Below are 27,990 nucleotides of genomic sequence, written 5' to 3' on the forward strand. Positions count from 1 at the left end.
TTAAATGGGCAGTGCTTTATTAAATCCAAATGTACCAAAAGGACAACGGCCCAAAGCAGGAACAATGGCAGCTAACTTTTGCAGCTCGTCATCTAGAAAACAGAAATAGATTCCTCTGATGAAAGGCAAATTGCTCAAAATGCATTGGGGTTTATATACTACTTGGATTAATAAACTTGTCTCCTGTTTCTATTTTATTACATCTGCAAAAGTCCATCCAACCAACTGGTTGACAGATCTTGTTTCTTGCCATGCCACACCAGAACAACCACCACCTCCCACTAGAGGGCACTGTCACTTCTTCTTAGTTTCTTTGCAAGCCACCACATAGCGCTGAGCCACGTTGAGGGGTGGAGAATAGCCGTCTGCATAGCTGGTGTCTTCAAAGAGCACCGAGTAATCGTCCTGGGGCTGGGAGAGAGAAGGGAGAGTTGCACATTACCTCAGAGGAAGAAAGGCCCCCGGTCGTCCATTACCTCATCTTCCCACGATTCAGACGGTTTTGTTTCAGAGTCAATTCCCCTTAGATCATACTTCTAAATTCGATTGTGGGCTGGGCCAGTGCACACCACAGGCATGCTGTTTTCTTGGCCAGTGTGGGCTGCTACCTGCCTGGTGTGCCACGACCTTAATGCACACAACCAGGAGGAAACAGATAAGCTGCTCAAGAAACAGGACAGACAAAAGACACGGGAGACAAAGAGATGAAAACCAGCTCAGATGGCTTTCAAAACAGACTAGGCAAATATAGGGGAGAATAGGTCACTCAATGCCTATTAGCCATAAGAAACAGAAGGGAAAACCTCCCCTTCAGAGGTAGATACTGAGGTTAAATGAGAGGAAACAGCAACCAATAGGGCTATGCAGTCATGTCAGACTGACAGTCATGTTGGACCCAATACGTCCTACCCAGTATGTCCCAATATATGTCTTACACAATATGTCCTCTGCCAGGCATCATCGGAAATAGTTCAGACATGACAGCAGGGAGCCCCAACAGTCAGACAGAACCTTTGGCTGAGCTCCCCATTGTTATATTTGAACTCAGTCGGATTTCCACCATTTCTGCCATATCCCAGTTAAATAACCAGCAAGGCAACTCTCAGCTGAGAGGCGGATCACTGGCCATTTAACTGGGGTCCGACAGGAATGTCAGGAAATGTCTAGTGTCCAGTCCAACACAACCCAATCTGACAACTTTGGTGGGCCATGCTGGCCCTCCCAATCATTTTTCTAGAGAGTTGGATCAAATCAGATATTTTTTTAGGCAGCACAGGCCTGGCAACCCACTGCATAAGCTGCTTCCGGCTTCTAGATACATCTGGTTGGCTGCTGCTGGAAAGAGGATGCTGGTCCAGATTGCCCTTTGGCCTGATCCAGCAGGAAATGTCTTATGTTAGCAGGATCAGACAGAACGGGAAACCCCAGAATAGGGTCATAAGCCACTGCTCTATTTACTAAAAGCAGCTGGAATGGCATTTGTAAGAAACTGGAAGCTTTACTAGAACTAAACAAATCTGACTGGTTAAGAAAAATTGGGAAAATGGCTAAATTGATAAAGTAATCAGCATATTTAAGATCTCATAATGAATTTGAACACACATGTAATACACAGGGTGTGGTAATCAGGTAATCAATTATATAATAAGAGATTGTAATAACTTTTCTCATTTGAATATTCTGATTTCTTGTAAAAGTTTGGCACATTTAAAAGCCAACATTGTCTAATCTTGTTTGTCTGTGTGTTGTATACATGGTTTTTTTTTTTTTTTTTAATGAGGGGGGAAAGGGGAACTATAATTTCCCACTTCAAGAGAACATCTAGGACAGAGATTCTCAACGTTGGGTCCCAGATCATAGTGGACTTCAACTCCCCTAACCCTCAACCAAAGGCCACTGGGGCTGGGGATTATGGGAGTTGAAGTCAACTAACATCTGAGGACCCAACATTGAGAATCCCTGATCTAGGAGAACAAAGAGTTGACACACTCCCCCTCTTCTGCACATGAGAGTGCAGCAAAGACTTCTGGGAAGTAAGCCACGGTTTTCATGTTGCATACGAAGTTGGGGGACTGCTTTATTTATCTCTAACCTAACCACAATCTGCCCATCAACCAATATCTGAAGCCACAGTTTGATTCTGGTTTATTTTATCAAATTGGGGCTAGGTTAGATATACATAAATCAGTTTCCCGACTGAGAGGAGAGCTGGTCTTGTGGTAGCAAGCATGACTTGTCCCCTTAGCTAAGCAGGGTCCACCCTGGTTGCATATGAATGGGAGACTTGATGTGTGAGCACTGGAAGATATTCCCCTCAGGGGATGAAGCCACTCTGGGAAGAGCAGAAGGTTCCAAGTCCCCCCCCCCGCCCCCCGCCGGCTTCTCCAAGATAGGGCTGAGAGAGATTTCAGCCTGCAACCTTGGAGAAGCCGCTGCCAGTCTGTGAAGACAATACTGAGCTAGATAGACCAATGGTCTGACTCAGTATGGGGCAGCTTCCTATGATCCTATGACTTCATACATAACATGACATTGTGGCTGACTTCAAACCAAAAGCAGAAACTTTCACTCTCTTCTCACATGCAGAAGTGGGGGGCCACACATGAACCCGGAGTTCTCCAAGGATCATTCTCGTTGCACCTTGACGCACCCAATTTCAAGAATTGGTACATGGCTGAAGGCAAAGGAGAAGCTGAGGCTTGGCAGAGCAAGCACAGACTACTTGCTGAGGTAGCTGTGTTATACCAAGCTCAATATTGTCTACACAAAGGCCGCTCATCTTCGGCTCCCTGCAGATGATGTTGGCCTAAAACTCCCATAATCCCTGGCTATTGGCCACCGTGGCTGGAGATTATTATGGGAGTTGCAGTCCAGAAACAGACGGGGGCCCTAAGCTGAGCAGGCCTGCACTTACAGGCAGCAGTTTTCCAGGGTTTCAGATGGGTATTTCCCAGCCCTGCCTGGAGATGCCAGGGATTTAATCTGGGACCTTCTGCATGCAAAGCAGATGCTCTGACGCGGAGCTACAATCCTTCCCATTTCTCTTCCTTACCCGCTGTGGAGGGGTGTGGATAAGTGCTCGATAGAAGCAGGTGGTTTGTGGGTACAAAGCCAGAACCAGCTGGTCTTTCTGGAACAAGGCCTCGGGGTCTGTTTCAGGGTTGGCCTTCCATTGGGGCAGGGGGATGATACGGCGTCGGCTCAAGGTATGGCGTCTGTGGGGAGGAGGAAGAAATTAAGGTGGGCAACCGGAACACCTCCCCTCTCGCCTACAGCAGCCCTCTTCTACAATAGCTTCATGACTTACTCTTTCCCTTCTTCATCGATGTCATCCACCTCATACCTGGAGAAAAGAAGATGCCAGGTGAGAGTTCAAATCCATAGAAAACTATCTGATGATATAGAAAATAATTTGGTGTCCACAGGGAAGCTTGGACCCTTCCTCTTCCTTTACCAAACATTTAGGCAGCAAACACAACGCAACAAAGATTTTATAGTAAAATCTCCCCGTTCTAAAGGAGCGTGAATGATCATTGTCAAACACTTTGGAATTATAGCGGACTCTCCACAGCTAAAGAGACATTTCTACATCCTAAGAGCATAAAATCTCCCTCAATTAGTTCTGGGCATCACAGAATGCTAAACATTCTATCTTCCAGACTTCAAAATCAAAGCATTTTCTGTTGGGAGCCTAGAGTAGTGATCTTCACAATTTTTCAAGTGGGGGCACTTGGGCAGACAACTTTCAGTGTTAGAGCCATTTCACATCACATGGACCTCTACTCAGTGTCGCACTTTCCCCAGCGACAGGGGTGGGAGTAGAGCCGGGCAATGCTTTTAAAGTAAAACAGAGCCCCGTTGAGATCCAGTGCCATCTTAAAAGGTACACATGGCACTGGGAAGTGCAGTCCTTCTGAGCACTTTGCTGAGCACAGAACTCTATGGGTAAAGTGCTAGGAAGGACTACACTTCCCAGTGCTTTGTGCATGCCTTCCAAGATGTGCTTACGCCAGAGAAGGCTCCGTTTCCCTTAAAGAAGCCACACCAGCACGAGGCAGAGGGCTGCACTGCACCAGGAGGGCTGTGCAGAGTCTTCAGCTCCAGCCAAAGCTTCACACAGGCCTAATAAATAATTAGTCAAAGGAGCCGCTCTTAGGGTTGATAAGAGTTGCCACTGGCTCCCAGGTCTTGCATCGAAGAACAATGGCCTAAAGAATCATTTCCGTGCATTGATGTTTGCATGCACTTGGGTGTGCACAGACAGTCTGGTGTGGTTTGGTCCGAATTCAAACCAAATTCAGACTGAACTATGGGTATAGGTATGCGAACTGGCCTGGTTGAACCAATCGGCTGGGCCATTCGGTTGGACGAACCATATCAAGCTGGTTCAAAGCAATTCGCAATTGAACTGTTCAAACCTGCCTGATTCCCAGCAGTCTGGTTTGCAACTGAACTGGTTCTGTCCATACCTAATCATTCACAAACTATATTATCCTGACCATAGAGAAATGTTCCAGTACAAACCTGCCAACATATAGAGATGTCTAACTAGAGACCACCTGCAGAAGTGCAGCTGGGGGGAATATAGGACAGGGCATTCTGAGTGGTGGCACCCCCTGAATGGGTTCCTATGGCCCCCACACTTTCCTCCTTTTTGCCAAGGCATACATACAGTATTTACTCAAATAGGTGTCCGCTATGCAATTATTTTATAGTTTGCTGCTGCTGTGCTTTCTATTATTATTATTATTATTATTATTATTATATTTATATCCCGCTCTTCCTCCAAGGAGCCCAGAGTGGTGTACTACATACTTGAGTTTCTCCTCACAGCAACCCTGTGAAGTAGGTTAGGCTGAGAGAGAAGTGACTGGCCCAGAGTCACCCAGCTAGTATCATGGCTGAATGGGGATTTGAACTCAGGTCTCCCCAGTCCTAGTCCAGCACTCTAACCACTACCCCATGCTGACTTTAGACCACAGTGTGTATCATTTTTATATTCTTTTATTGTTACTGATATGCGTTTGTGCTTCTAAATTATAAGCAGCTCTGGATGCGTTGGCAGAAAAGCAGCAGAGAAATCTAGAGAACAAGCAAAAACAAAAGTTTTGTATGTGTATGGCAAGAGCAACAACTTTGGAGTCACTGGTGAACCATAGTGTCACCCCTGTAGGATGTGAAGTTTCTGTGGCTCAAACAGCAAGACCAGAGGGCCATTTCCAACAAGAAGGCAGAGAAAAATAGCTAAAAAAAAAAAAAGCAGTACTGGCCTGCAGTTTGGCCTAGCATCTTCATACCATGGTCTGCAAAAATGCTGTGGGTCTGATGTCAAGAAGCAACATGGCAGTATAAGAACCCATCACTTTTGGGAATCAGGGTGTGAGCTGCTAACCAGGAAGTGGGCAACTGGGCTGCCTTGCAAAATACAGGTCAAAACCTCAACTCCAGACCAGTGTTCCCTCTAACAGGCATTCCCAGATGTTGTTGACTACAACTCCCAGAACCCCCAGCTGCAATGGCTTTTGCTTGGGGATTATGGGAGTTGTAATCAACAACATCTGGGAACCCCGTTACAGGGAACGCTGCTCCAGACCTTTGTGAGATGTAATATGGGTGAGAAAATTCAGTTGATTCTGACTGATCAGACTCAACTGATTTCCCCCTCACTATTCCCTGAGAATGCTCCCTCAGGGAAGCCCATCAACTTCAACATCATGAGTTCTGGGTGTTTGAACATGCATTCCTAGGCCCAACACATGCACAATCACAGGGCTCCAGAAACAAAACACTCACCATTGTGTCACGGGGCAACCTAGAAGGTTCCCTAGCCTAGATCTATAGCCTTGGATGAAGCAGGCACACTCACTTATTGGTGGCATGATTGTAGCTCACGGCCTCAGCCAAAATCCACTGCTCATCCCCATCGACAGCCTTGACACGGGCTGCCACTTTGTCTCCTGGTTTGGCCACGTAATCACTCGAGGCAGGGATGGCGCCACAGAGTGGAGGAGGCCTGGAGAGAAATGGGAGAATACGGGGCTGTAAGGATAGTTGAAGACTGACACCTCCCACCCACCCCACAAATTTTCAGGCATAGCAAACCAACTAAATAAATAATCACTTCTCTCCAGGCTTCCCAATCCACAGAGGGAGAGTCATGGCTGACTGCTGGAGGAGTGTCATCAGTACGCCACGGCGCATGGTTTTGCGTGGCGGCTCCGAGTCATTGTAGAGGCCAGCAATCTTGGCAGCTGTAGGGAGAAAGGGAAACAGGTCAGGAGGCATGGGTTGGGAGCCATAAATCCCTTGGGAGACGCAAGTGCCCCAACAAGGGCAGCACTTCTCTGGTTGTTCAGAGTCAGCTCTAGGGTTTAAGATTACAGAGTATCTATTTTGGCCCTCCAAGAGAATATACTTTTTGGTCAATCTCCTGTGCATCAGGCCAACTTGATGGCCACATTCAACTGACCTCAATAACGCAATAAATTCTTTCACTTTATTTCTATGTCATGGATGAGCTGAGATACCAGTGATCTTTGGCTGATAAAAATTTTGGAATATGCAGAGATGCCAAAACTTACAGTACTGATAAGAGACCAAAATTTGGAATGCTTTAAAGAAGATTGGAAACCATTCTTAGTATACTTAAAGAACTATTTTCCTAATATTGATCTTACAACAGGGTTTGAAATTTAGTAATATTAGTAGGTTGGGTAGATCAAAATCGAGTTTGTAAGGTTTAAGATATATGTTTTGAATTATTATTATAGCAAGGGTTAATTCTATAGTTGGTGATTCACGAGGAGGTGTGAGCGGGAAGTCAATATTTGTTTAATGTGATGTGAATGTTAAGATATTGTTAAAATCAATAAAAAATTAAACAAACAAAAAAGAGAAAACAGTGATCTAAGATTCCTTAGTTACAAGTAGTTGTGAAATATTGTCCCTTTTCAATATATCACATCCCCCTTGAAACACTAACAGGAAATACCAAGTCACACGGTGGGGCTCCTACTCATAACTTACAACTCTTCTCTTTGTTCTTCACCAACCCAAGGCTCAACCTTCACTACACACACACACCCCTTCCTCCCTCCACCCCTAGACTAGAGCTTTTGGGGCTACAGAGCTCACTTGGCCAGTGCATCCAATGATCAACTTGATATAATGAGCCATGCCCTTTCCTCCAATTAGCCGTGGAGATAAGGGCAAAGCCAACAAATGGGACCAAGGGGCAGAAGTCCCACCCATTCATGGAGACCATGGGCCATAGCTCAGTGGTGGAGCACCTGCTTTGCATGGAGGTCCCCCAGGGTCAGTCCTTGGCAGCATATCTAGGTAGGGCTGAGAAAGACTCCTGCCTGAAGCCTTGGAGAGCTGTGTAGAGCGAGCTAGATGGACCAATGGCCAGACTTGGTATCAGGCAGCTTCCTACATTCCTATGTAATGTCAGGTGGCTGTACCATGTAATCAGGTGGTGTGACTGGTCTTCCCTGACCCAGACAACAGACCTAAGCATGTTAGGTCTTGACCAGTAGCCTGTTGCTTTTCCCACCCCAACCTTGGTCACCTCTACTTCATCTTAGAAGGAGGATAAAAACCTTTAGCTAACTTTTTCATCCACACCCTCACTTCAAAGGGAAGTCTAGCTCAATCAGCAGTTTGCCTTGAGAACAGTTAGACAGCACCCCTGTTTCTTCATGGATCCCTGGCTACTGAAGAGTTGTTGGTTTGGCCTATGGTGGTATTGGAACAATCTGTCCCAGTGCCCTAAGACAGGCCACCCAACACATTTGATCTGGCATTGACAGGATCCTGTGGCACCCACCAATACGACGTTCTTCCAGAAGAGACTTAATCTCAGCAATCTTGTCCAAGTCCTTACGTAGGATGCTAGAAATAGAAAGACAAAAAAGGCAAATGAGTTACTGGAAGCTTAAAAAGGAGTAAAGATCTCCCCAGGGCAACCTGACAATTCAACAACACTCACTTGCACTCGGCTTCTGCGTCAGCCTTGGCTGTTGTGTAAAGGCCACGTAACTTGGTCCGATAATATGGAGAGACTGGAAGGGGGAAAGACAGTGGGTGAGGTAGTTCTAGTTTTCAGCCTCCCAATTACTAAGTCGCTCACTCTAGCTCTTTAGACTTTTTTTTAACCCAGGTTACTTAAGAGAGCACCTTCTTCTGTATAGTTCCCCCACTGCTCTTTAAGTTCTGGTTTCTTTAAGTAGAGAAATCCATTTACAGTTGCCACTGGCTCATCCGGCAACTGTTCAGAGTTGAGCTTTTATGACAGCTGCCTTTGGACTCTGGTACACTCCTCCGCTCTGAGATGTGGGGTTTGACCTCTCCGGTGGCATTTAAGAGGGCCTTAAAAGCACATCTCTTTACCCAGGCTTTTGACAATAGGCTAGTTCACATGATCAAAATCCAGATAGGAGGTGTGCCCAGCTAGGGAAGGAAAGCCAGGTGGGATCCCCAATCAGCAGTTGTGTGAACTCCAAGATCAAGGTAGGAAGAGGGGAGAGTGATTGTGTGGGAGGCGGGAACTGGGTCAGACAGTCCCACCCCCTCAGTAAACTGTTGAGGAAAGAATCTGGGTCAGCTGCGCCCATCTGACCTAGCTCCCGCTTCCCACACAATCACTCTTGTCCTTCTACCTTGCTCCTGGAGTTCACACAACTGACCATCAGGAGTGCACCCAGCTCTCCTACCCTGGAGAGATGCTCTTATCTGGATTTCAATTGTATTAAATTTTCAGCTATTAAGTATTAAATAGATTTCAGCTATTAAATTCTATTCTGTTTTAAATTGTACACCACCTAGTGACAATTGTTTGAGGCTGTACAAAAATGTAACAGTAACAAATAAATAAATTTTAAGTGGATCTCACATGTGAGAGCTAGGAAAGGACTTTGGAAAGCATAAGGCAGTTTCATATGGTCAAAGAGGGAAGCAAACTTCTGGAGTACCTGCTTCCATGCTCACTCCCTGGCAGCTCCAGTTAGGGCTGGGAAATACCCCTGTCCAAAATAAATAATAATTCTATTTCTATACTGCCCTTCCAAAAATGGCTCAGGATGATTTACATAGAGAAATAACAAACAAATAAGATGGAACCTTGTCCCCAAAGGACTCACATTCTAAAAACATAAGATAGACACCAGCAGCAGTCACTGGAAGTACTGTGCTGGGGGTGGATAGGGCCAGTTACTCTCCCCCTGCTAAATAAAGAAAATCACCATGGTAAAAGGTGCCTCTTTGCCCAGTTAGCAGGGGTACTAGAGAGAAAATCCTAGAGAGCTGCTAACAGTCACAGTGGATGATACAGAACTAGATGGTCCAATGGTCTGACTTGGTACAAGGCAGTTTCTTGGGTTCATATATACATCCAATGAGTCCCCACTCACTCTTATTTTCTGTCTGCATCCTCTCATGTGTTTTCTGGATGTTCACCAGGTTGTGTTCACTCCTCGATCGTTCCTCCTGGCAAGGAAAGGGCTTCTGGGTAACCTTATTGGCAATACAACTGATAAGTTGTGTTCTCCCAACCTATCATTCCCAAATCATAATGACACAGACCCATCTGACACATCACCTGGTGGCCGCAAATTCAAGGATGCCCTCCATCCCAAGAAGGCCCCTCTTTTCCCCCATCCAGGCAGCCAAAAGCTGAGAAGACCCTCCTTATGGTAATCCAATTTCTATTGCTTCAAATTCTCTTTTTTATAAAGGCAGTCTCATTACCTGTGTCTGTTTGATAAGCTGATGCAACTCCCCCAGGAGTTCAGCAATCCGAGAATCAGCCGATACTAGAGCCATACTGCTGAACCTGATAAAAAGAAAGGGTGTGTGTGTGTTAAAAGTGGAATATCCACGAGACCTTCTGGGTTAAGTATACTACCTCACTCTGTGGAAATTCAACTCTTCAACATGCTGACATATTTTCTGGAGAGGTCAGAATTTGGCTAGGAAAAGAAACTTCAAAAGCATCACCAATGACAGGCTGATACGCTGCTTCAGGGTGGTAACAGAGGTATATCTGTTAGGCCTGTGCAATCAGGGTATGTTGGAATTTCTGACATAGACTACCCTCATTCCACACACACACACACTATGCGGACGTCAGTGCTCCTGGCATAAGGAAGCAGTTGCTGTGCCGGGCGCAGCGGGGAGGGCCTCTGTAGTGGAATGAACAGCTGTGCAGGGGAGGCCAGAAAGGTGTGCTGGGAGGAACTACAGTCCCTGGGTGTCTCCACATGCCTTCCCAAAAACCCCTGTGCACCCTCTCAGAGGGGGAGGCCCTCATGCCTTCCGGTTGTCAGTCTTCCCTGTGCAGCTATCAGTTCCAGTACAAAGCTCCCCCACCCACCCACCGGATCCAACTACTGCCTGGCACTAGTTACACTCACCTCTGTGTGATGTGTGGAAATTCCAAGACATTCCATCTGCACAGGCCTAATATCCGCTTGCAAGAGAGATGCAGCGATGTGCATGGGGGTGTCCAGAACTAATCTAGAGCAACACAATTCTGATCATTTATCTTTTAACGCGAGTAAACAATCTTTTGCAATTGCCTCCAGCAGGCCAGAAAAATAATAGATTCTCTTCCTTACACTTATGGATTAGGATTACCGATTAGGATTCTAATCTGGGCCAGTCACTTCTCTCTCAGCCTAACCTACTTCACAGGGTTGTTGTGAGGAGAAACTCAAGTATGTAGTACACCGCTCTGGGCTCCTTGGAGGAAGAGCGGGATATAAATGTAATAATAATAATAATAATAATAATAATAATAATAATAATAATAATAAAAATAATCTGTAGTCAAAATGCAGAAGAAGAGTTGTGAGTTATTCCAAGTTAACTAATCCAGAATCCACTGGTGTGAGTTTGTTCCGTTGACTTAGGCAAAGAAAACCTGAAACAGAAGAGCTGATTATTGCTACCTTGCTTGCTAACAGCTTTGGAAAGGAGGACACTCTGCAGAAGCATAAAAAGCTTTGCCCCACTCAACATAATAAATAATGGGCCGGGGGGGGGTGGCTGTGCTAAGGGGGAACATTCGGTGGGGCAGGGACAGGCATTCCAAGCCTGTAGCACGCCCTTCCTCCAGCTCCCTTGTCCAAGAGCTGCAAGAAGATGCAGGAGGTGGAGACTTCACCATGCCCAGCAAGAACCAGGAAATGGGGAGGGGGCAGGTTAGAAAAGGGAGTCGCCATTGAGGAGAAGCCAGTCCAGCGCATTGGGTGAGGAAGGTGAGCTCTGACTGCGCTCAGTGTCTGGCCTCATCCTGGTTGACTGGACACACAGCTGCAGTTCTGCGAAACAGCCACAGAGGGCAGTTTGGAGGCATGGCCCCGCCAAAGAAGATTAAAAGTGAGCAAAACAGAGGGGGACCAACAGTGGGGACCAAGGCACTGATGTAGTACGCCATCTGGCCGAGCTGTGCAGCCACCTGGTGCAGCTGGAAGGTGTGCCTCATCTCACAGGAGCGAGGGTGAAAGCCTGAGCCGGGGGTGGGGGGTTATTCTGAAGGCACAGGAGGAAGCTGGGGTGGGTGCAGTGGAGGGCACTCCCCACCAGGCCCCAATGCAAAGGAGAGTGAGCCCCTCCTCCTCATGTGCATTCTAAAGGAGTTAAGCAGGCGGACTGGCAGCAGCATAGAGGGAGAGAGGACAGCCAGGGCAGCAGCGTTGGGTGACACAGCCCAGCAGGGGGTGGAGTCAGCACCTCCCACAACAGAGTCTCGGCTGGGTCCAGCCCTGGTGGCTCCATCCTCCCAAGGCCCAAGTTTTCCAGTGGCCGGGACCTTACTACCAGGGGACCCCAGCAGTGTTCCCTCTAGCAGGGACCCCCAGGTGTTGTTGACTACAACTCCCATAATCCCCTAGGAAAAGCCATTGCAGCTGGGGATTTTGGGAGTTGTAGTCAACATCACCTGGGAATCCCTATTAGAGGGAACACTGGACCCCAGAACCTTGCAATCCAGGCAGGACCCACCAGCATTTTACCAATTTGGTCCTTATTGGGGGGGGCAGGCATGCTTCATCTGGCGGGTTGGGGCGGGATGGCACATGCACAGAGGCATGCACACTGGGCTCTCCCAGCAGAGCACAAGGGCTCAGGGAACTGCGGGAGGGAATGGGGCAGCTTCCTCACCATGGGAAGCCACACAGTCCTCTTTTCAGCACCCCTCCTGGCCAAAGCCCATGGGAAGGGTGCTTGCCTTGGCCTGAGGCTTCAGCCAGGGTTCTGCCTACCCTGGATCAGCAATGGCATCAGAGGCTGGAAGCGCCGTGTGCACACCTGGACCCCCTCAAGGCCTAACACCTGGTCAGGCTGCGGAGTCCAGCCGAGGTTTCAGCCACCTCCGAAGTGCCAGCTGGGGGCAGGCAGCCTAACCCCTAGGAGGCGTCACAGCAAACACTGGGAAGGCACGCAAGGGCAATGAGTTTGGTTCTCTTTCTCATCTCTTCCTGCTCTCCCTCCATATCTCCCTCCCTCCGTACTCCACTCTGTCTTCAAACCTCACTCTGACACTGATTTCACTCAGACAATGATTTCTCCTTTGAGTGGAAGAGTTCTCCACTTGGTTCTGCTTCCTCTTTGGCTTGGTTGTAGCTATGCCTCTTCCATTTTTTTGTTAACATGACCCTCACCACTGTCCTTTTCCACCTTGCACTAAGCCTTAATGGCTTAGTCCATTCTTATGTGTAGTTGGTTATAGAACTCATTCATGACCTAGTTAACTATTTAGTTTATTATGGTTGCCTAGTCAGCCGTTAGATACATATTTGATAATCCATTGGTCTACAACATATTGAGGAATCCACTCTAGTCATAATAGTTTATAATAATTCTGTGTCTATGTTACTGTTGTAAGCCATCCCAAGCAGTATTGCACTGGAGGGACGGGGTATAAATATTTTAAAATGAATGAATGAATGAATGAAGGTTAAGTATTAGCACCCAGTCACATATATCATCTAACATGTTTGGTTTCACTTGGGAACGCCCTGCATGTTCATATGATTCCCATAATGATGCAAGTCTCATTTTGTATTCAATAAAATATATTTTAATTGGATTTTAAACCTGTGTTGTCAATTCTTCTGGGAAACCGCCTGCTTTATAACCCTGCCCTAGAAAAGGAGAGGCGCAACAGTATCAGTGCTTGACACTGACATTAGAGATGGGACTGAGGCAAGATCTGATTCACAGCTCAGGCTCTTAAGCCTGTGCAGAATTTCATAAGCATCCACGTGCTCCCATTAGATACATATGCCAAGTCTTAAGTTTTCTTTGGCTCTAGGTGCCAACCCCAAAATTTAGGAGCCAGCCTGCCCTCCATTCCATGGTGGAGGGAGAACTTGCTGTTCACACCTAGCAATCCAGAATTCTCCTCAGTCCAAATCCCAAAATTCTGAGGCGGGGAAGGGGGTACATATAGTCCAGTTTGGTACTGGGCTCAGAGTCCTGGCTTTCATTTAAGAAACTTCTAACCTCCACGACTGCCAAGTGTGTGGGAAATGTCTCATGACATCTCAAAAGCTGAACTAGATAGAAATGGGGTAGCTAATTACCATTTACAGCAGGTGGGGGTGAGATTGCAATGCCCTGTATAACACCTTGTCCTTCATCCTCTCTAGCTCTATTCAGAATAAGCAAACTTTGGCTGAAGGATTCATCTTCTCTTTGTGAAATATTTTTTACATGACCTTAAACATGGTTTTGTGGTTATCAGGATTTTTTGCTGGGCGCACAATACCTACATGTGGCAAGTTTTGTTACTTGGTCCTATAAGGTGCCCCAGCCCCCAGATGGAGCTATAACAGGCACTGGCAATTTTTCTTAGAAAACTTGCACGTTGAATGCAAGCAGGAAGAGGGTGAACTGAATGGAGAGGTCTTGGTGGCAGCTACTGGATCAGGGTTCCCTCTAACAGGGATTCCCAGATGTTGACTACAACTCCCAGAATCCCCAACCAAAGGCCATTGAAACTGGGGAAGCTGGGAGTTGTAGTCAACAACATCTGGGAATCCCTGTTAGAGGGAACACTGCTTGTGCCACGCATGCCAAGCAAACCAGTCAGCCAACCAACTTTTTTCAGGTGACTATCCCTGGGAAGTTTGCCTGTATATACCCCAAGAAAGTTAGTCTTGACTAAGGTATAACTGAAATGAATGAGACAACTTACGCAAAACTAACTGAAGTCCTATTAAGTTCAGCAGGAGTCGGCAACACTCAATTTCTTAGGATGCAATCCGATAATATAAATACATTGCTCCCTGGATGTGCTAACGTTAGTATGTTGACACAGATTTCCGTGCCTTCAGTTTTTCTTAAACAATGCAAGGAAGTTATATGATTGAGTGGTCCTGTTTTAAAAAAGATGTTTTCCAATAAAAATGATTTCCAGGTAAAACTGAACCTGAATATAACAAACCACATCAAGTGTGCTTTATTGCATTTCTCCCAATCAAGTATTTCAGTTCAAATATTTTTCTTAGGGAAAAACTTGAGTTATTGAATACAGCATCCAACATGCATACTTGACTTATTTTCATAACAAACAAAACATGCTAAGGCAGATTCCAACTGATTCCCAGAAAAACCACTATCACTGAACCTCCTTCTACCTACTGAATTCATGGGTTGTTTGGGTACCGTCAGACTACACTTTTTAAAAAAAGTTTGCAAAGAATTATCTCACACACGAAGCTCAGATCAAAGGTGTTTACTAAATATTAATGAAGAGACAGAATTATAGTTAAAAACAACAACAACCCTGAAGTATGATAGGAAGATTCAGGATACTTTCCATAACATTATATGCAGTACTAGTAATATTAGTAATGCCAGTTAAGATTCAGCAGAAGTGATCACACACAAAAATCACACATTCTTCTAATGTTTAGAAACAGAAATGTGTAGTACAGATACAAATTCAAAGGGTACCAATTTTCCTGGGAGACCTTCATAATGCTAAAGTTATAACTCAGTTCTAGGAAATTTACATCTCTCTTACAAGATGATAGAAATATTTAACGTATCTGGCAATACACAAAGTGACCCTGAATAAACTGCAAAACAAAGCATTTCTGGTACTCCTTTATTCAGATTTTCCTTCTTTATAAACATACAGAAAGTTGATGACTATAACTCAAAGCAAGATGGACTAACAGTATCAATGCATGATATACAAATTTTTTAAAGCAGCATTTTAAAGACCTCATAACTATCAAAAAATTTCAAACCAGGAAAGCAGTGTTCCTTCTAACAGAGATTCCCAGATGTTGTTGACTACAACTCCCATAATCCCCAGTCAAAGGTCACTGCAGCTGGGGATGTTGGGAGCTGTAGTGAACAACATCTGGGAATCCATTAAGAGGGAACAGTGCAGAAAGGCAACACATGTACAGTTTACCTGAATTTGATGGAATCTAAACTGTTAAAAGAAAATCTGGAAGAATATTATGAATGCGCAGAAATAGTTACATACAGGTGAAAACTGCATTTTAAATGTATTTCTTAGCAGATCTTTTAGATGTGGCCCTCTAATGGGGCTCTCATGACAGTCTGCAAGTATTCATAAAGTTGTGATTGATTTATCAATCATCAAGATAATTTCACTAGAACATTCAGACATTATTATCTGCTACAACTACTGTTCTAGATAATTCAGACTGCTATGAATTTTTCATATCAGCATCAACCTGGAACTTGAATGACACTGAATCCTCCTTCCTGAAGGCGTATAGCTATTGCATTCAGAAAGCACGTTGCATTACTTTTATAAACCAGAAACTCTTCTCTCAAGTTTCGACTGCATGTCTGGCGACAATAAAACTTCACATGCTGTCATTCCATGGGTGTGTAGCTATCTCTATCTCTCTATATCTATCTATCTAAACAAAATAATGGTCTTCACTGGTAGAGCACATGTACAGCCAAGGAGAATGAAACTTTCTGTCAAGCCATGACCTCTTATCCATTTTTTCTTCTGCCCTGCCCTGCCTCCCACAAGAGCTCTCGCCAGCTTTTATTCTTTGACAACTGGATGAGAGACCAGCACAATAACTGTTGTCAAATGACAGTTTTCCTGAGAGAGCGTGTAGACATCACACAGATTTCTGCAAATCCGCTCAGCTTTTGAAATTTTAATCCACACACCTTGCTGTGGCCAGAGAACAGGAAGGCAGTATTTGTGACTGCATCAAAGAGCAGCTCCATGGTCCCATCCATTCAGTCTTTATGAAGAAAGGCACACGATAGCTATCAAGTCAGAGTCCCACTGCCTTCAGTTGCACTAAATCTGCTCTTCTTTCATGAAAAATATTTTTTAAATTTCATTATTAGGCAGTGTTCAGTGGTACCCAGCTTAACAACTGCATCCTTTGATATCACCAACAGAAAGCATGTTTCAATTCATGTACCTCCTGAAGTCAAACAGTCCTCATTTGATTCTCAATTATTATCATAGCAGAGTTCCAAAAGTAACAGAATGCAGAGAGGAACAATTATGTTCTCATACTCCCCTGAAAACACCTTTCTACTACATAAGGAACTGTATTAATATATATAGATTTGCTTCCAAAAACTCTTAAGACCTGTGTTATCCACGATGGCAGCAGTTCATCCCCCCCCAAATTCACATATTGAGGAAAGATATATTATCAGAAGATAGGCAGCATCAGCTTTTTCAGCATGGTTTCCAACTATAACAGTTTTCTAATTATCTGCAATCATTTGCAGAGTTGTCATAAATGTGAGTTTTCCTTCTTAGAGGTAGGTTTTTCAACTTATGATGTGCTATCCAAGGATATTCCTAAAAAACATCTCTTTTTGCAAGTTGTTCAAGGCAGGCCTCCAAACTGGTACAATGTTTTGCATACATTACATCCCAGGGAACAAGACTCTCTTTGATCCTCTGCTCAGGGAAGATCTGCTGTAGCCCCTTTGACACCTCACAATCCCAAGTATAGCATTTTGACTGAAGCACTCTTGCAACAGTTTCACATACACCTCCTCCAACTGGAAAGCATCACTACATTTGGTAGCAGATGAAAGACAATATTCACTGCAGATCCCTATGAAGAACATGGAGACTCCAACACATACTGGCTGATATCCAGAGCAAGAAAGCATCAGTGCAGTGAGAGCAAAACCCTGAGAAATTCCCAACTTCACTGATATAGTAGGGAAATGGCAATTTTTGATATCCCCTTCCCAAGGGAAGCCCTCTGTGCCATCTGAAAATGTGTCCCCAAGATCTGCACAGCCCTTGGAGACACATTTTTGGGTGGCCCAGAGGGTTTCCCTGGGGAAGGGGAGGGCATCAAAAATTGCCACTTCCCTTCCTAACTTGCAATGAGTTAGGAAGTTCTCTTAGTCAGGAGTGCTAACTGTAATTGGGCAGACTTGTTTTAAGAACATGCTCACTCCCAAGAAGAGTGGCTGCTGAGGCCCCTTACTTGATACCTGGCGGCTGCCTCTGTGGCAGCCCCATGAAGAACACAGTCGCACACATGCCCCAGTTTGCTAAGCTGTTGCTTACTCAAGTCATCCAGACTCTTATTTACTCACAGCATAATAAAAAAGGCAGAAAGTTTCTAAACTCCTATATTTAAAAAAAACCCTTAAATAATACACACTAAGAACCTTTCAGAAAATATCACTGAAACATATATACCAGGGGGCTCTGAAAGTCTTCATTTACAACAGAACAAAATGTTACCAGCCTATGGAGGTGCTATAAAATATCTCAACTTCAAACAGCCAATTTCATACTAATAAACAGAAAAGTATTCCGACACATAATGGAACTGTGAACTATATTGTGACTATCCCGACATTTCCAATTTTTATTTTTGAAAGTGATCAGCTGAACCCATAAAAGAAATATGAAAAATGAACTTTTCCTACATTGCTCCTTCCCCAGCCATCTACAAACACTAAAATACTGCCATTTATTTTAATTTGTGACTTTTAAATATTTTAAATTTCGTACACCGCCTAGAGATATACATATCAGGCTGTATGAAAATATGATAAATAAATAATAAACTAGCTGACCCTGCACAGAGCATCTGTGCGGTCGTGCCCTGAGCCTGTGGCATCCCCCCTGCCACATAACTTCCTCGCTCTCTCTCCCACTCACCTCGCCCGCTCGCTCCTCCTCCCCCCCAACTCTCTCGCTTGCCTACGTTGACCTGTCATTGTCCAACTATCCTTCAGTCTCCATTTCTTCGCTGGCAGGCGCAGGCGGGCAATAGCAACACGTTCTGAGGCGGCCAACCACCAGCTGCCCCCTTCTGATGAATTCGCTGGCACTTGCTGATGTTGCTCAACGCAAACTCCCTCCCTCCAACCGACCCCAGCCGGCAAACTTCCTCCTGACGGCGGCTGTAGCAGGCGGGCATTAACAATGGCCTCCTTGTCGCCCAAACGCTTCCCACAGCCCCCTCATTCTGGCCTAAAGCTCCTTGGCACGTTTTGAGGTGGCGAACCGCCACCCGCCCCCTTCTGCCGAATTCCGTGGCACTTTATGTTGCAGCCCTCCACAAATTCTGTCCCCAGTCCTAATACTCCCTGCTTCACGACCCCAGCTGGCCAAGTCCCTGGCTTTCGCAGTCCTCTCCGGCTGCTGCCGCCTTCTCGAACTCTCGCGCTGTCAGCCAATCGCCTCCCCCAGCCCCGGTCAGCCAATTGCCTCCTTTCTGCCACGTTCCCACGCATGGCCCATCTTGGAGAATTAATAATATAAATAAAATGCCTGCCATTTTTATTTGAAAACTGCAATAGCACAGCAATTCAGAAAAGGTAACAACACTGCACAACTATTTTTAAAAATACATTCGCTTAACATGTTTTCTTGATAAGAGAAACAGAGGCTAACAAGATAAAGGCAGAAAAAACATGGCAGTCTTCTAGTCATTTAAACTAACTCAACAGTTTAATTTCCCTTCAAGAGATTTCCCCCACATGAATACAAATATTCTACCTGAAGTCATGTCATACGTTAAGGGCTACACATCTCCCAGACATATGGGATAGAAAGTTTTCCATGGAAATCTTTCCTACAGAAAAATTAAGTATGGAAAAAATTTTCAAGGAAAAACTTTCCATTTCTACAAATTCAATGGGGGACATCCAGACTAGCACTGCACACATACAGCAGTCTAGTTTCAGGTTACTTGTGCTGCTGCTCTAGTGAACAAAGGGGCACTTGTCACCAATCTCCCCTTCCCTTTGAAGCCCACTGTGAGTCACCAACAATGTCAGAGGGTGATGCAACCCTTAAGAACAGCCTACTTCAGAGGAAAGGGGAGACAGGAGAAAATTGCCCCTTTCCCTCTTCAAGCGTCAGTGCAGGGGTAGTCGAACTCAAACTTGCACTGCTGCATGCATGCATACATACAGTATTAATCCAAATGTTAAGTCATAGTTTTGTAAAATTAATTAGCAACAATCAATGGATGCCAATGCAATATTAAACAAGTTTATTTAATTCATGCCCTTTTATTGCATTAGGAAAGACTGGTTTCAGTTGCACAAGGGCCTTGCAGCATGATTCTCATGAGGGATGTGCACGGAACCGCAGCCAGGAACTCCAGAAGCGGCGGGCTTGACACTTTAAAGGCGGGGGGGGGAGAGTGCACTTACCCCTCCCGCAGCATTTCCCCTGCAGGAGTCGTTTATTTCCAAAAGCCTTTGGGGTGGCAGCGTACCTCCCTGCTGCCCCGTTGCTCTCATTGGCCGGAAGTACCAGGCGCGTACCCACCTGCCATGCACACAATGGGTGCATGCGCCCAGTACTTCCGGCTGATGAAGGCAACGGGGTAGCAGGGAGGTACACTGCTGCCCCAAAGGTTTATGGAAATAAACGACGCCAGCGGGGGAAATGCGGAGGGAGGGGTATGTGCACCCTCCCCCTGCCCATAAAGTGCCAAGCCCAGGGCTTTTGAACTTCGAATTGGCCCCGGCGTTTGAACTGGTTCGGAGGCCTCTAAAATGGCCTCCGAACCAGTTCATGCACACCCCTAATTCTCATTATTCTGCTTGGGGTTCACAAACCTTTTCTCAGCACTGTACGTAGGGAAGCAAAAGGTGAAGACATTTCCAAACAAGTGTGCTTAAGATAATGCAGAATGACAAACATTATCAAGAAGGAGCAGCTTGGTGCAGTGGCATTTAAACCAGTATAGATCTTGTTTTAATGCCACACTAAAGCATGTATCCCACTTTTAACTCTTTACTTCACGTGTCCAACTTTTATTTCTTGTTTTTCCTTGTGTGTTTTCTCTCTCTCTCTCTCTCTCTCCATACAATCCTCACCATCAGAGGTGCACCTAGGCAATTTTGGAGCCTGGACCTAAAGGCCTTTGGAGGCCCCCACTCCCCTGCAAATTAAGCATCATCATGCTCGGCTGGGCAACTACACCATCCAGGACAGACTAAAGAGGATTTGGGGGCCCCCAGGGGCTGAGGAAGCCCTGGACTTCAGCATGGAAGTCTAGGGGTAAGAGCACCTCTGCTCACCATAGATCATACTAAAAACTTAAAGTGGTGATTCTCTTATATTTATTTTTCTTTATTATTTATTTATTCGATTTCTATACCACCCTTCCAAAAATGGCTTAGGGCAGTTTACAGAGAAATAATAATTTATTATTATTATTATTATTATATTTATATCCTGCTCTTCCTCCAAGGAGCCCAGAGCGGTGTACTAAATACTTAAGTTTCTCTTTCACAACAACCCTGTGAGGCAGGTTCGGCTGAGAGAGAAGTGACTGGCCCAGAGTCACCCAGCAAGTCTAATGGCTGAATGGGGATTTGAACTCGGGTCTTCCTGGTCCTAGTCCAGCACTCTAACCACTACACCACACCAATAAATATTGGTGATCCCAAAGGGCTCCACGGGGTGGATAGGGCCAGTTCCTCTCCCCCTGCTAAATAAAGAGAATCAGCACGTTAAAAGGTGCCTCTTTGCCAAATTATCAGGGATTAAACTAGCCCTATTCAACCCCCATATTGAACAGGGGGAGAGCAATTAGCCCTATTCAACCCCAGCATAGCACCCCTCCAGTCGCTGTTGCAGGTTTCTATCTTATGGGGTTTTTTTAGATTGTAAGCCCTTTGGGGACAGGGGACTATCTTATTTATGTATTATTTATCCTTCTGTGTAAACTGCTTTGAGAACTTTGGTTGAAAAACTATATATTTGTTTGTTTGTTTGTTTGTTGTGGTAGTAAAAGTCCCTACGAAAAAATCCAGGCCATGCATCCTACAAACCCCATGTATCCAGCAAAAGCAAACTAGAACAAGAATTGAGCCCGGGTAAGCAAAAGCTACTATGAGGAAAAACAGTGAAGTGTTCCGGAGAAAATTCTTTGAGCTGAAGACTTCATTTCAGCACGTGGCCAGCAAAAAAGAGAAAGTTCTTTATTCTGACCTCCTTGCTAGAAAGGAACTAGAGCACACTTTAGGGGAGGGAATTAAGCAGAGCAGGGAACTGGTGGCTAGAGACCCCCTTCGGCCTGAGAGGCAAGATACCGGCTGCAGGGGAGCAACAGCAGGAGAGAGGGCATGCCCCCCTCACCTCTCGCCTGTGGGCTCCTCAGAGGCATCTGATGGGCCATTGGGTGAAACAGGCTGCGGCGGGTCTAGATAGGCTTCGGGCGCCTTAAACATCAGGGCTGCCTGTTCTTATGTTCTTAAGGCGCCCTGCTTCAAGGAAGGGACACACCAACAGGCAGATCACCGCCTTCTGCCTGACTTGCGCCTCTGCCACTCCGCATCCCAGTCCTGAGCACAAAGCACAGCCCGCTTTTTCACAGTGCTCCCCCCCCACTGCACGCAAGCTCTGTGTGTGTTGTGTGCGTGTGGATACACACCAGCCGCCGCTCTCCCCCGCTTATCCGGGACTGACTCCCCGCAAGGCTTGGAAGCGCGCCGCGCGCCGCTTCTCCCCGACACTCACCGTGAGTTTAGGGAGGATTTGTTTGTTTTCTCTCGGCCGCTCCTGCTGCCTTCCTCCATATACATCCGAAGCACTGCCCAGGAAGGAAGGGAGCCGCCCCGGGCTGTCCCTACGCGCTGCCAGCCGCAGGAAGGGAGGAATAAACACGGGACGGGGGCTGAGACGGAGGACTCACTGCCCGCCTGACTTCGGGGCAACGCAGAGGGATTCCGACTCCGAGCGGCCAGAGCCCAGCAGCGCTCCACTTAAGCAGGCGGCGCGGCCGAGGGGGGGAGGCGGCGGCGGCGGCGGGGGGGAGCGCCAGCGCGCATGCCGCCCCCGCGGTTTACTCACCGTCCAGCCACGCGCTCTGCTCGGCGCCTCACCCAGCCGCCGCCGCCGGCTTTGCACAACAGCGCCCGCCAACCCCACCAGAGGCCGGCACAGGACCCGGATGCACATTGAACAAAACCGCGACCGGAAATAAAGCAAGAAGGCGCGAGCGACCATGTCCTGCTTTCTCAGTGCAGAAGCGAGAGAGCGACCCGTGGAGATGTTCGGGGGCTCAGCTCGGCTGTGACTGGGCAGCAGCAGCAGCAGCAACCAAGACTGGGGTCCCAAGCTGTGCAGTTCCAACTAGCTGACCCCGGAGCATCTGTGTGGTAGTGCACCGAGCCTCTGGCATCCCACGCTCTCGCTCGGGCTCTTCCTCCACACAGCTCGCTCTCTGCCCCACACCGCTCTCTCGCTCGTTCCCCCCCCCCCCCCGCCGCCAGCTATGCATCCCCACGCATGCCAGCTAAGAGAATTAAGTAGATAGATAGATAGGGAACAAAGTTTTAGGCATGCACAGTCCTCTAAGAGACGCCTCAGTTTTCTGTAAGAGGTTAAAACACACAGAGTGGATTGGGGTTCCGTTGTCAGGGTCTTTGATACAGTAACCCTTACGCAGTTACTGATACATATTTATCCCCACTATTCAGTCCAGTAAGAAATCCCCTCCTGGAGAAGGTTCTGGATGGATGCCCAACTCTAGCGTGCAAGGAATCTCGGGCCAGAGTGCACACACACCCTGCTCGCCTACAAAGAAAGATACGCACGCTACTCAGTTTCTGGGTTGTGCAGAAACGAAGCACATAGAGACCGAGGAAAGAAAGGAACATTCGCAACTCAGAGCGACAATGAGGCGGTAGGCGGATACTGTATGTAGGTTTACTCCGGTGTCACTGGGGAGGGGGGGGGCACGCTAATCTGAGCACAGACAAGAGCATCAATAGGAACAGCAGCTGGATATAAGTCGGGCTACAATCTAACGTGCAGTGAAAACCCCGAATTGTGTGTGAACGGCTCCCCGATAACTCTCACGGACTTCAGGGTAAATCTACCCAATATGTGAAGGCACCCCCTCCATTCCAGAGGAGTTGCAAGTTAAAGGGCTTTAAAAGCCCCGTGTGAAAAACAAACTTCCAATCCAGGCGTTTTCCAGATTACACACTGTGACCTACTCATATCACATCCGCTAAGTGCCCCTCCAGATTGCCTGCATTTCCACACCCACTAAATTGTGGGCAGGGTGCGTTCACATTTCCCATGCCTTAATTTTAATTTTAATGATGCATTTTTGCCCAACAACGTTGTAAATGCGCTGCAGGAAGGTAGCTGTGTTTTTCGGTTGTAGGAAGCCTTGCCAATGCCAAGCACTTTATTCGTTGTAGCCTTTTGCAGTGTGGACAGTTCTTGGCCTCCATCCTCTTGCCTTGGGGAGAGAAACAGGCAGGCAGGAATCTTGGCTTTCCCCTCCTTTCCTCCCACAGATCCCAAACCCACACCTCCCTTCTCCTCTGTTTGCTTCCTGTGTAACTTGAGCTTCTCAACACAGAAAGGGACGGAGGAGATCAGAGGAGTTTTATTATAATTATTTTTTCACCGTAGTTCTTTTATGCATTCCCCTTTTAATTTGCTACTTTGGCCAGAGACTCATATTAGTGCAATTGAGCAGATTTCTGAATCCAACCTTTCTCGTGCACTTTTTACTGAAGAGGAAGCCCATTGAACTAAATCATTTACTTCTGTGCCAGAGGCATATCTACAGAAAAATAGTGCCCAGGGCAAGCACTGAAATCACACCCCCTGTCCAAACATCTGACACCCATCTTTCAGATAACTTTACCATAATATCAGCTCAAAAATACAAGTCAAGCTCGGTAATCTTTTAATATTTCAAAAACTATTTAGCAGTGGACGTAGCCAGAACAAAAAATTCTGGAAAACTACATAGGGACATAGGAAACTGCCATATCAGTCAGACCATTGGTCTATCTAGCTCAGTATTGTCTTCACAGACTGGCAGCAGCTTCTCCAAGGTTGCAGGCAGGAATCTCTCTCAGCCCTATCTTGGAGAAGCCAGGGAGGGTACTTGAAACTTTCTGCTCTTCTCAGAGCGGCTTCATCCCAAGGGGAATATCTTCCAGTGCTCACACATCAAGTCTCCCATTCATATGCAACCAGGGCAGACTCTGCTTAGCTATGGGGACAAGTCATGCTTGCTACCACAAGACCAGCTCTCCTCTACACATTTCAGTATGCTGGGGCTCATGAAATACCCAAATACTATGTGGAGGTGTACTTGGAAAACTAAACAGAAGTGCCTGTCTAATTCTCTACTATGCATTGTAGCATCACTATTACATAGGTTTTAAAAATAAATGGAGAATTTGACTTTTCCCAGATACTCTGAAAATAATTAAAGGATATGCAGAGTAAACTGTGTCACTGCTTGGAATTTATTCTAGTATTTCAGAAAGACAGTTAAAATGAGAGAAAGAGAGCAAGAAACTCCCAGTGGGCCTTGATACTAAGGATTTCACACTGATTCAAAGACAAACTCACCATTAATAGTCATATTATTAAGACATCACATTTAACTCACTTATCAAAAGAAGTAAAGTAAGAGCAAATGAATACCATCCTAGTTCATAAGCTTCAGCTCAGTATTCACAAGCCCTGATTCTCTGTACATAGTGCCAAACTGAGTATGTGTACAGTGACTTATATTATATTAATTTTTTATTTAAAAAATTTACCTGTAGCCCCTTTGGGGGGCTTCCTAAAGGCCATGGGGGGGGGTTCTGCAAAGGTTCCCCCTCCCCCCACTGGTCTCTAGGGCCTCGTGGGGACCATTTGAGCATTTGTGGTGGCCATTTTTTAAAATAGTTTTTTTTTTTAAAAATGGCAGCCAAAAACAAAATGGCCACCATGCATGCTCAAATGGCCTCTGCAAGGCCTGGCATGGCCTAGGGCCTCACAGAGGCCCTTTGAGCATGTGTGGTGACCATTTTGTTTTTGGCAGCCATTAAAAATAAATTAAAAAATGGCACGCCCCCCTTCAAGTGGCACCCGGGGCACATGCCCTGCCTGCCCTACTGTAGATACAACCCTGTTCTGTGCAATCTCACTTGCTTATGAGCCTCCCCAGCTCTTACAACTTTTAAAAAGACCGTCAAGACACATTTATTCACTCAGGCTTTTAATTAGATACTGTTTTTAATTGTTTGATGATTTTTAACAGCTTTAACGTTGTTTTAAATTGTTGCAATGTTTTAATCTTTTTCTTTGTTGTAAACTGCCTGGAGACTTGTGGTTTGGGCAGTATACAAATATGTTAAATAAATAAATAATAAATACTGCAAGGTAAAAGGCAGGGAGAGAGAACATTCACTTAATTAAAAGGAAGCCCATTGAACTGAATCATGACTCATTTACTTTTGTGCTATACAACAGCCCTCACTGGAGGACCAGTTGCCTCCCTTCCTCCTCTTCCCTCTTTATTTATTTCTCTGGAGCAGAGGTGTATCTAGGGAAAATAGCGCCTAGAACAAGCATTGAAATTGCGCCCCCTGTCCAAACATCTGACACCCATCTTTCAGATAAATTTACCATAATATCAGCAGAAAAATACAAATCTGAAGGTCACATACAAGTCACATATCTGAATATGTGTACAGTGACATATTATATTAATTAAAAAACAAACAAACCTGTAGCTCCTTCTTGGGGCTTCTCAAAGGCTGTGGGGGGTCTGCAAAGGTTTCCCCTCCCCCCTGCTGGCCTCTAGGGCCTCACAGGGACCATTTAAGCATGTGCGGTAGCCATTTTTAAAAATAATTTTTTTTTAAAAAATGACAGCTGAAAACAAAATGGCCACCACACATGCTCAAATGGCCTCTGTGAGGCCTGGTATGGCCTGTGGCCTCACAGAGGACATTTGAGCATGCACGGCAGCCATTTTGTTTTTGGCAGCCTTAATTTTTTTTTTTTAATTTTAAGAAATGGCACCCCCCTTCAAGTGGCGCCTGGAGCACATGCCCTGCCTTCCTCACCCTAGATACGCCCCTGCTCTGGAGGCGTGCTGCCACCATCCTCCCTCCTTGGGAGAAGGCCTGACAGGAAGGAAGCAGCAAGGGAGATGGTGGAGAGGAGAGGAGAAAGCTGCAAGGCTCCTAGGTCCTAGTGAGGCTCTGCCTGAGGCAGGCCCTTCCTTAGAATGTTGTGATCGTTATTTCATTTAGGTATCAAATGGTTCATGTACAGCCTTTTAATAGGCATTGTACAACAAAAGACAAATACAATAAAAATAATAATACACTATAAACATGACTGTACCCTTGTAAACCCACCCTTGTAATCATGACAGATAGTGGGGCAAAGATCAGCTGTATCACCCAAGAAACCTGGGTTTTCTCTAAGAAGTTAAAGCATGTGGAGTGGAAACTGGGGTTCCTTGACAGGGTCTTACATATAGTCACAACACACACACACACACACACACACACACACACACACACACTTTAACCCATTAAGAAACTGATGCAATAAACTCAAGTGAAAGTGCTGGATAGATGCCAGGCCCTAGCGTGCAGAAAACCTTGCCCTCTTGCAAACATGTGCACCCTATCAGTTTCTGGGCTATGCGGAAGCAAGATAAAAAGAGAGGAAAGACAGGAACATTCACAATTCAAAGAAAGAGTGAAGTGGTGGGTGGATGAGTAGTTTTACTTTCGTGTCAAGCGTTGGCACCCAAAGGGTCAAGGGCACTGGCTGCATAGGGAAGGGGAGGAAGAATGATTTCAGCTTTTTCCTTTTGCTGTACCGACAGATGATGGAAGGTTGGGATGAGAAGACGATCAAGTGTTTGCCATTGGTGGAGGTTGAAGGGGTTCTTTTGCCCAAAGACATTTTGGACAACTGGAGTTCCATATGGAGCTTTCAAGCCCGGCCTGATGACCTTCTCATCTGCACTTACCCTAAAGCAGGTAAGTGAGGGGAGGGAAGAAAATAAGAACAGCCCTGCTGGATCAGGCTCATGGGCTATCTATTGAAGCATCCTGTTTCACAGAGTGGCCCACCAGATGCCTCTGAGAAGCCCACAGGCAAAAAGTGAGAGGCCATGCCCTCTCTCCTGCTGTTGCTCTACTGCAACTGGTATTTAGGCCACCTCTGAGGCTGGCCTATAGCCCTCAGATTAGTAGCCAATGATAGATTTGTCCTCCAGGAATTTATCTAAGCCCTTCTTAAAGCTATCCAGGCTGGTAGCTGTCACCACATCTTGTGGCAGAGAATTCCATAAGTTAATTATGCATTGTGTTAAAAAGTACTTGGGTCCTAAATTTCCTGGCCTTCAGTTTTATGGGATGACCCTTGGTTCTAGTGTTGTGAGAAACATTTCTCTCTCTCCACTTTCTCCAAACAATGCATAACTTTATAGACCTCTATCATGTCGCCTCAGGTATTGTAGCCTTGCCTTGTAAGGAAGGTGCTCTAGGCCACTGATCATCTTGGTTGTCCTCTTCTGCACCTTTTCCAGTTATGCAATATCTTTCTTAAGGTATGCTGACCAGAACTGTACGCAGTACTCCAAAAGCAGCTGCACCGCAGATCTGTATAAAGACATTGTGATATTAGCATTTTTATTTTCAGTCCCCTTCCCAATGACTCCAAGCATGGAACTGGCCTTTTTCACAGCT

General features: G+C 45.9%; 2 protein-coding genes across 9 annotated transcripts in view; one reads left to right on the plus strand and one right to left on the minus strand.

Annotated features, from left to right (window-relative positions):
- On the minus strand, positions 1-22,448 carry SGF29 (SAGA complex associated factor 29). Of its 4 annotated transcripts, none has more exons than XM_053262797.1 (10): positions 22,322-22,448; positions 9,748-9,832; positions 9,411-9,513; positions 7,991-8,063; positions 7,829-7,893; positions 6,122-6,251; positions 5,867-6,013; positions 3,308-3,343; positions 3,053-3,215; positions 1-411 (listed from the first exon to the last, which is right to left on the minus strand). In XM_053262797.1, the coding sequence occupies exons 2-10, from the start codon at positions 9,820-9,822 to the stop codon at positions 295-297; spliced, it is 909 nt and encodes a 302-aa protein (XP_053118772.1). In that variant the 5' UTR covers positions 9,823-9,832; positions 22,322-22,448; the 3' UTR covers positions 1-294. The 4 variants fall into 4 exon arrangements, with proteins under 4 accessions (XP_053118772.1, XP_053118773.1, XP_053118771.1 ...); XM_053262798.1 differs by having other exon boundaries at positions 9,411-9,486; positions 22,322-22,446; XM_053262796.1 differs by having other exon boundaries at positions 9,411-9,486; positions 21,989-22,370.
- LOC128330251 (sulfotransferase 1C1-like) overlaps positions 22,404-27,990 on the plus strand; it is an 11,342-nt gene continuing 5,755 nt past the window's right edge. Inside the window, exons 1-3 of one of the 5 annotated variants that reach the window (XM_053262792.1) lie at positions 22,404-22,846; positions 22,951-23,156; positions 27,123-27,279. In XM_053262792.1, the coding sequence (XP_053118767.1) occupies positions 27,123-27,279 (157 nt within the window). In that variant the 5' untranslated portion in view covers positions 22,404-22,846; positions 22,951-23,156. The other 4 variants (XM_053262793.1, XM_053262791.1, XM_053262794.1 and 1 more) reach the window with 4 other exon arrangements.

This window comes from Hemicordylus capensis, chromosome 6, assembly GCF_027244095.1.
Source record: "Hemicordylus capensis ecotype Gifberg chromosome 6, rHemCap1.1.pri, whole genome shotgun sequence".
In the NCBI taxonomy this organism is placed as follows: Eukaryota; Metazoa; Chordata; class Lepidosauria; order Squamata; family Cordylidae; genus Hemicordylus; species Hemicordylus capensis.

Coding starts and splice junctions, on each gene's coding strand:
- SGF29 (XM_053262795.1), bottom strand. CDS start 22,053: ATGTATATGGAGGAAGGCAGCAGGAGCGGCCGAGAGAAAACAAACAAA. Junction 9,514..9,747: donor AGCTTATCAAACAGACACAG/GTAATGAGACTG, acceptor ATTGCCAATAAG/GTTACCCAGAAGCCCTTTCC. Junction 6,014..6,121: donor ATTGGGAAGCCTGGAGAGAA/GTGATTATTTAT, acceptor ATTTCTCTCCAG/GCCTCCTCCACTCTGTGGCG.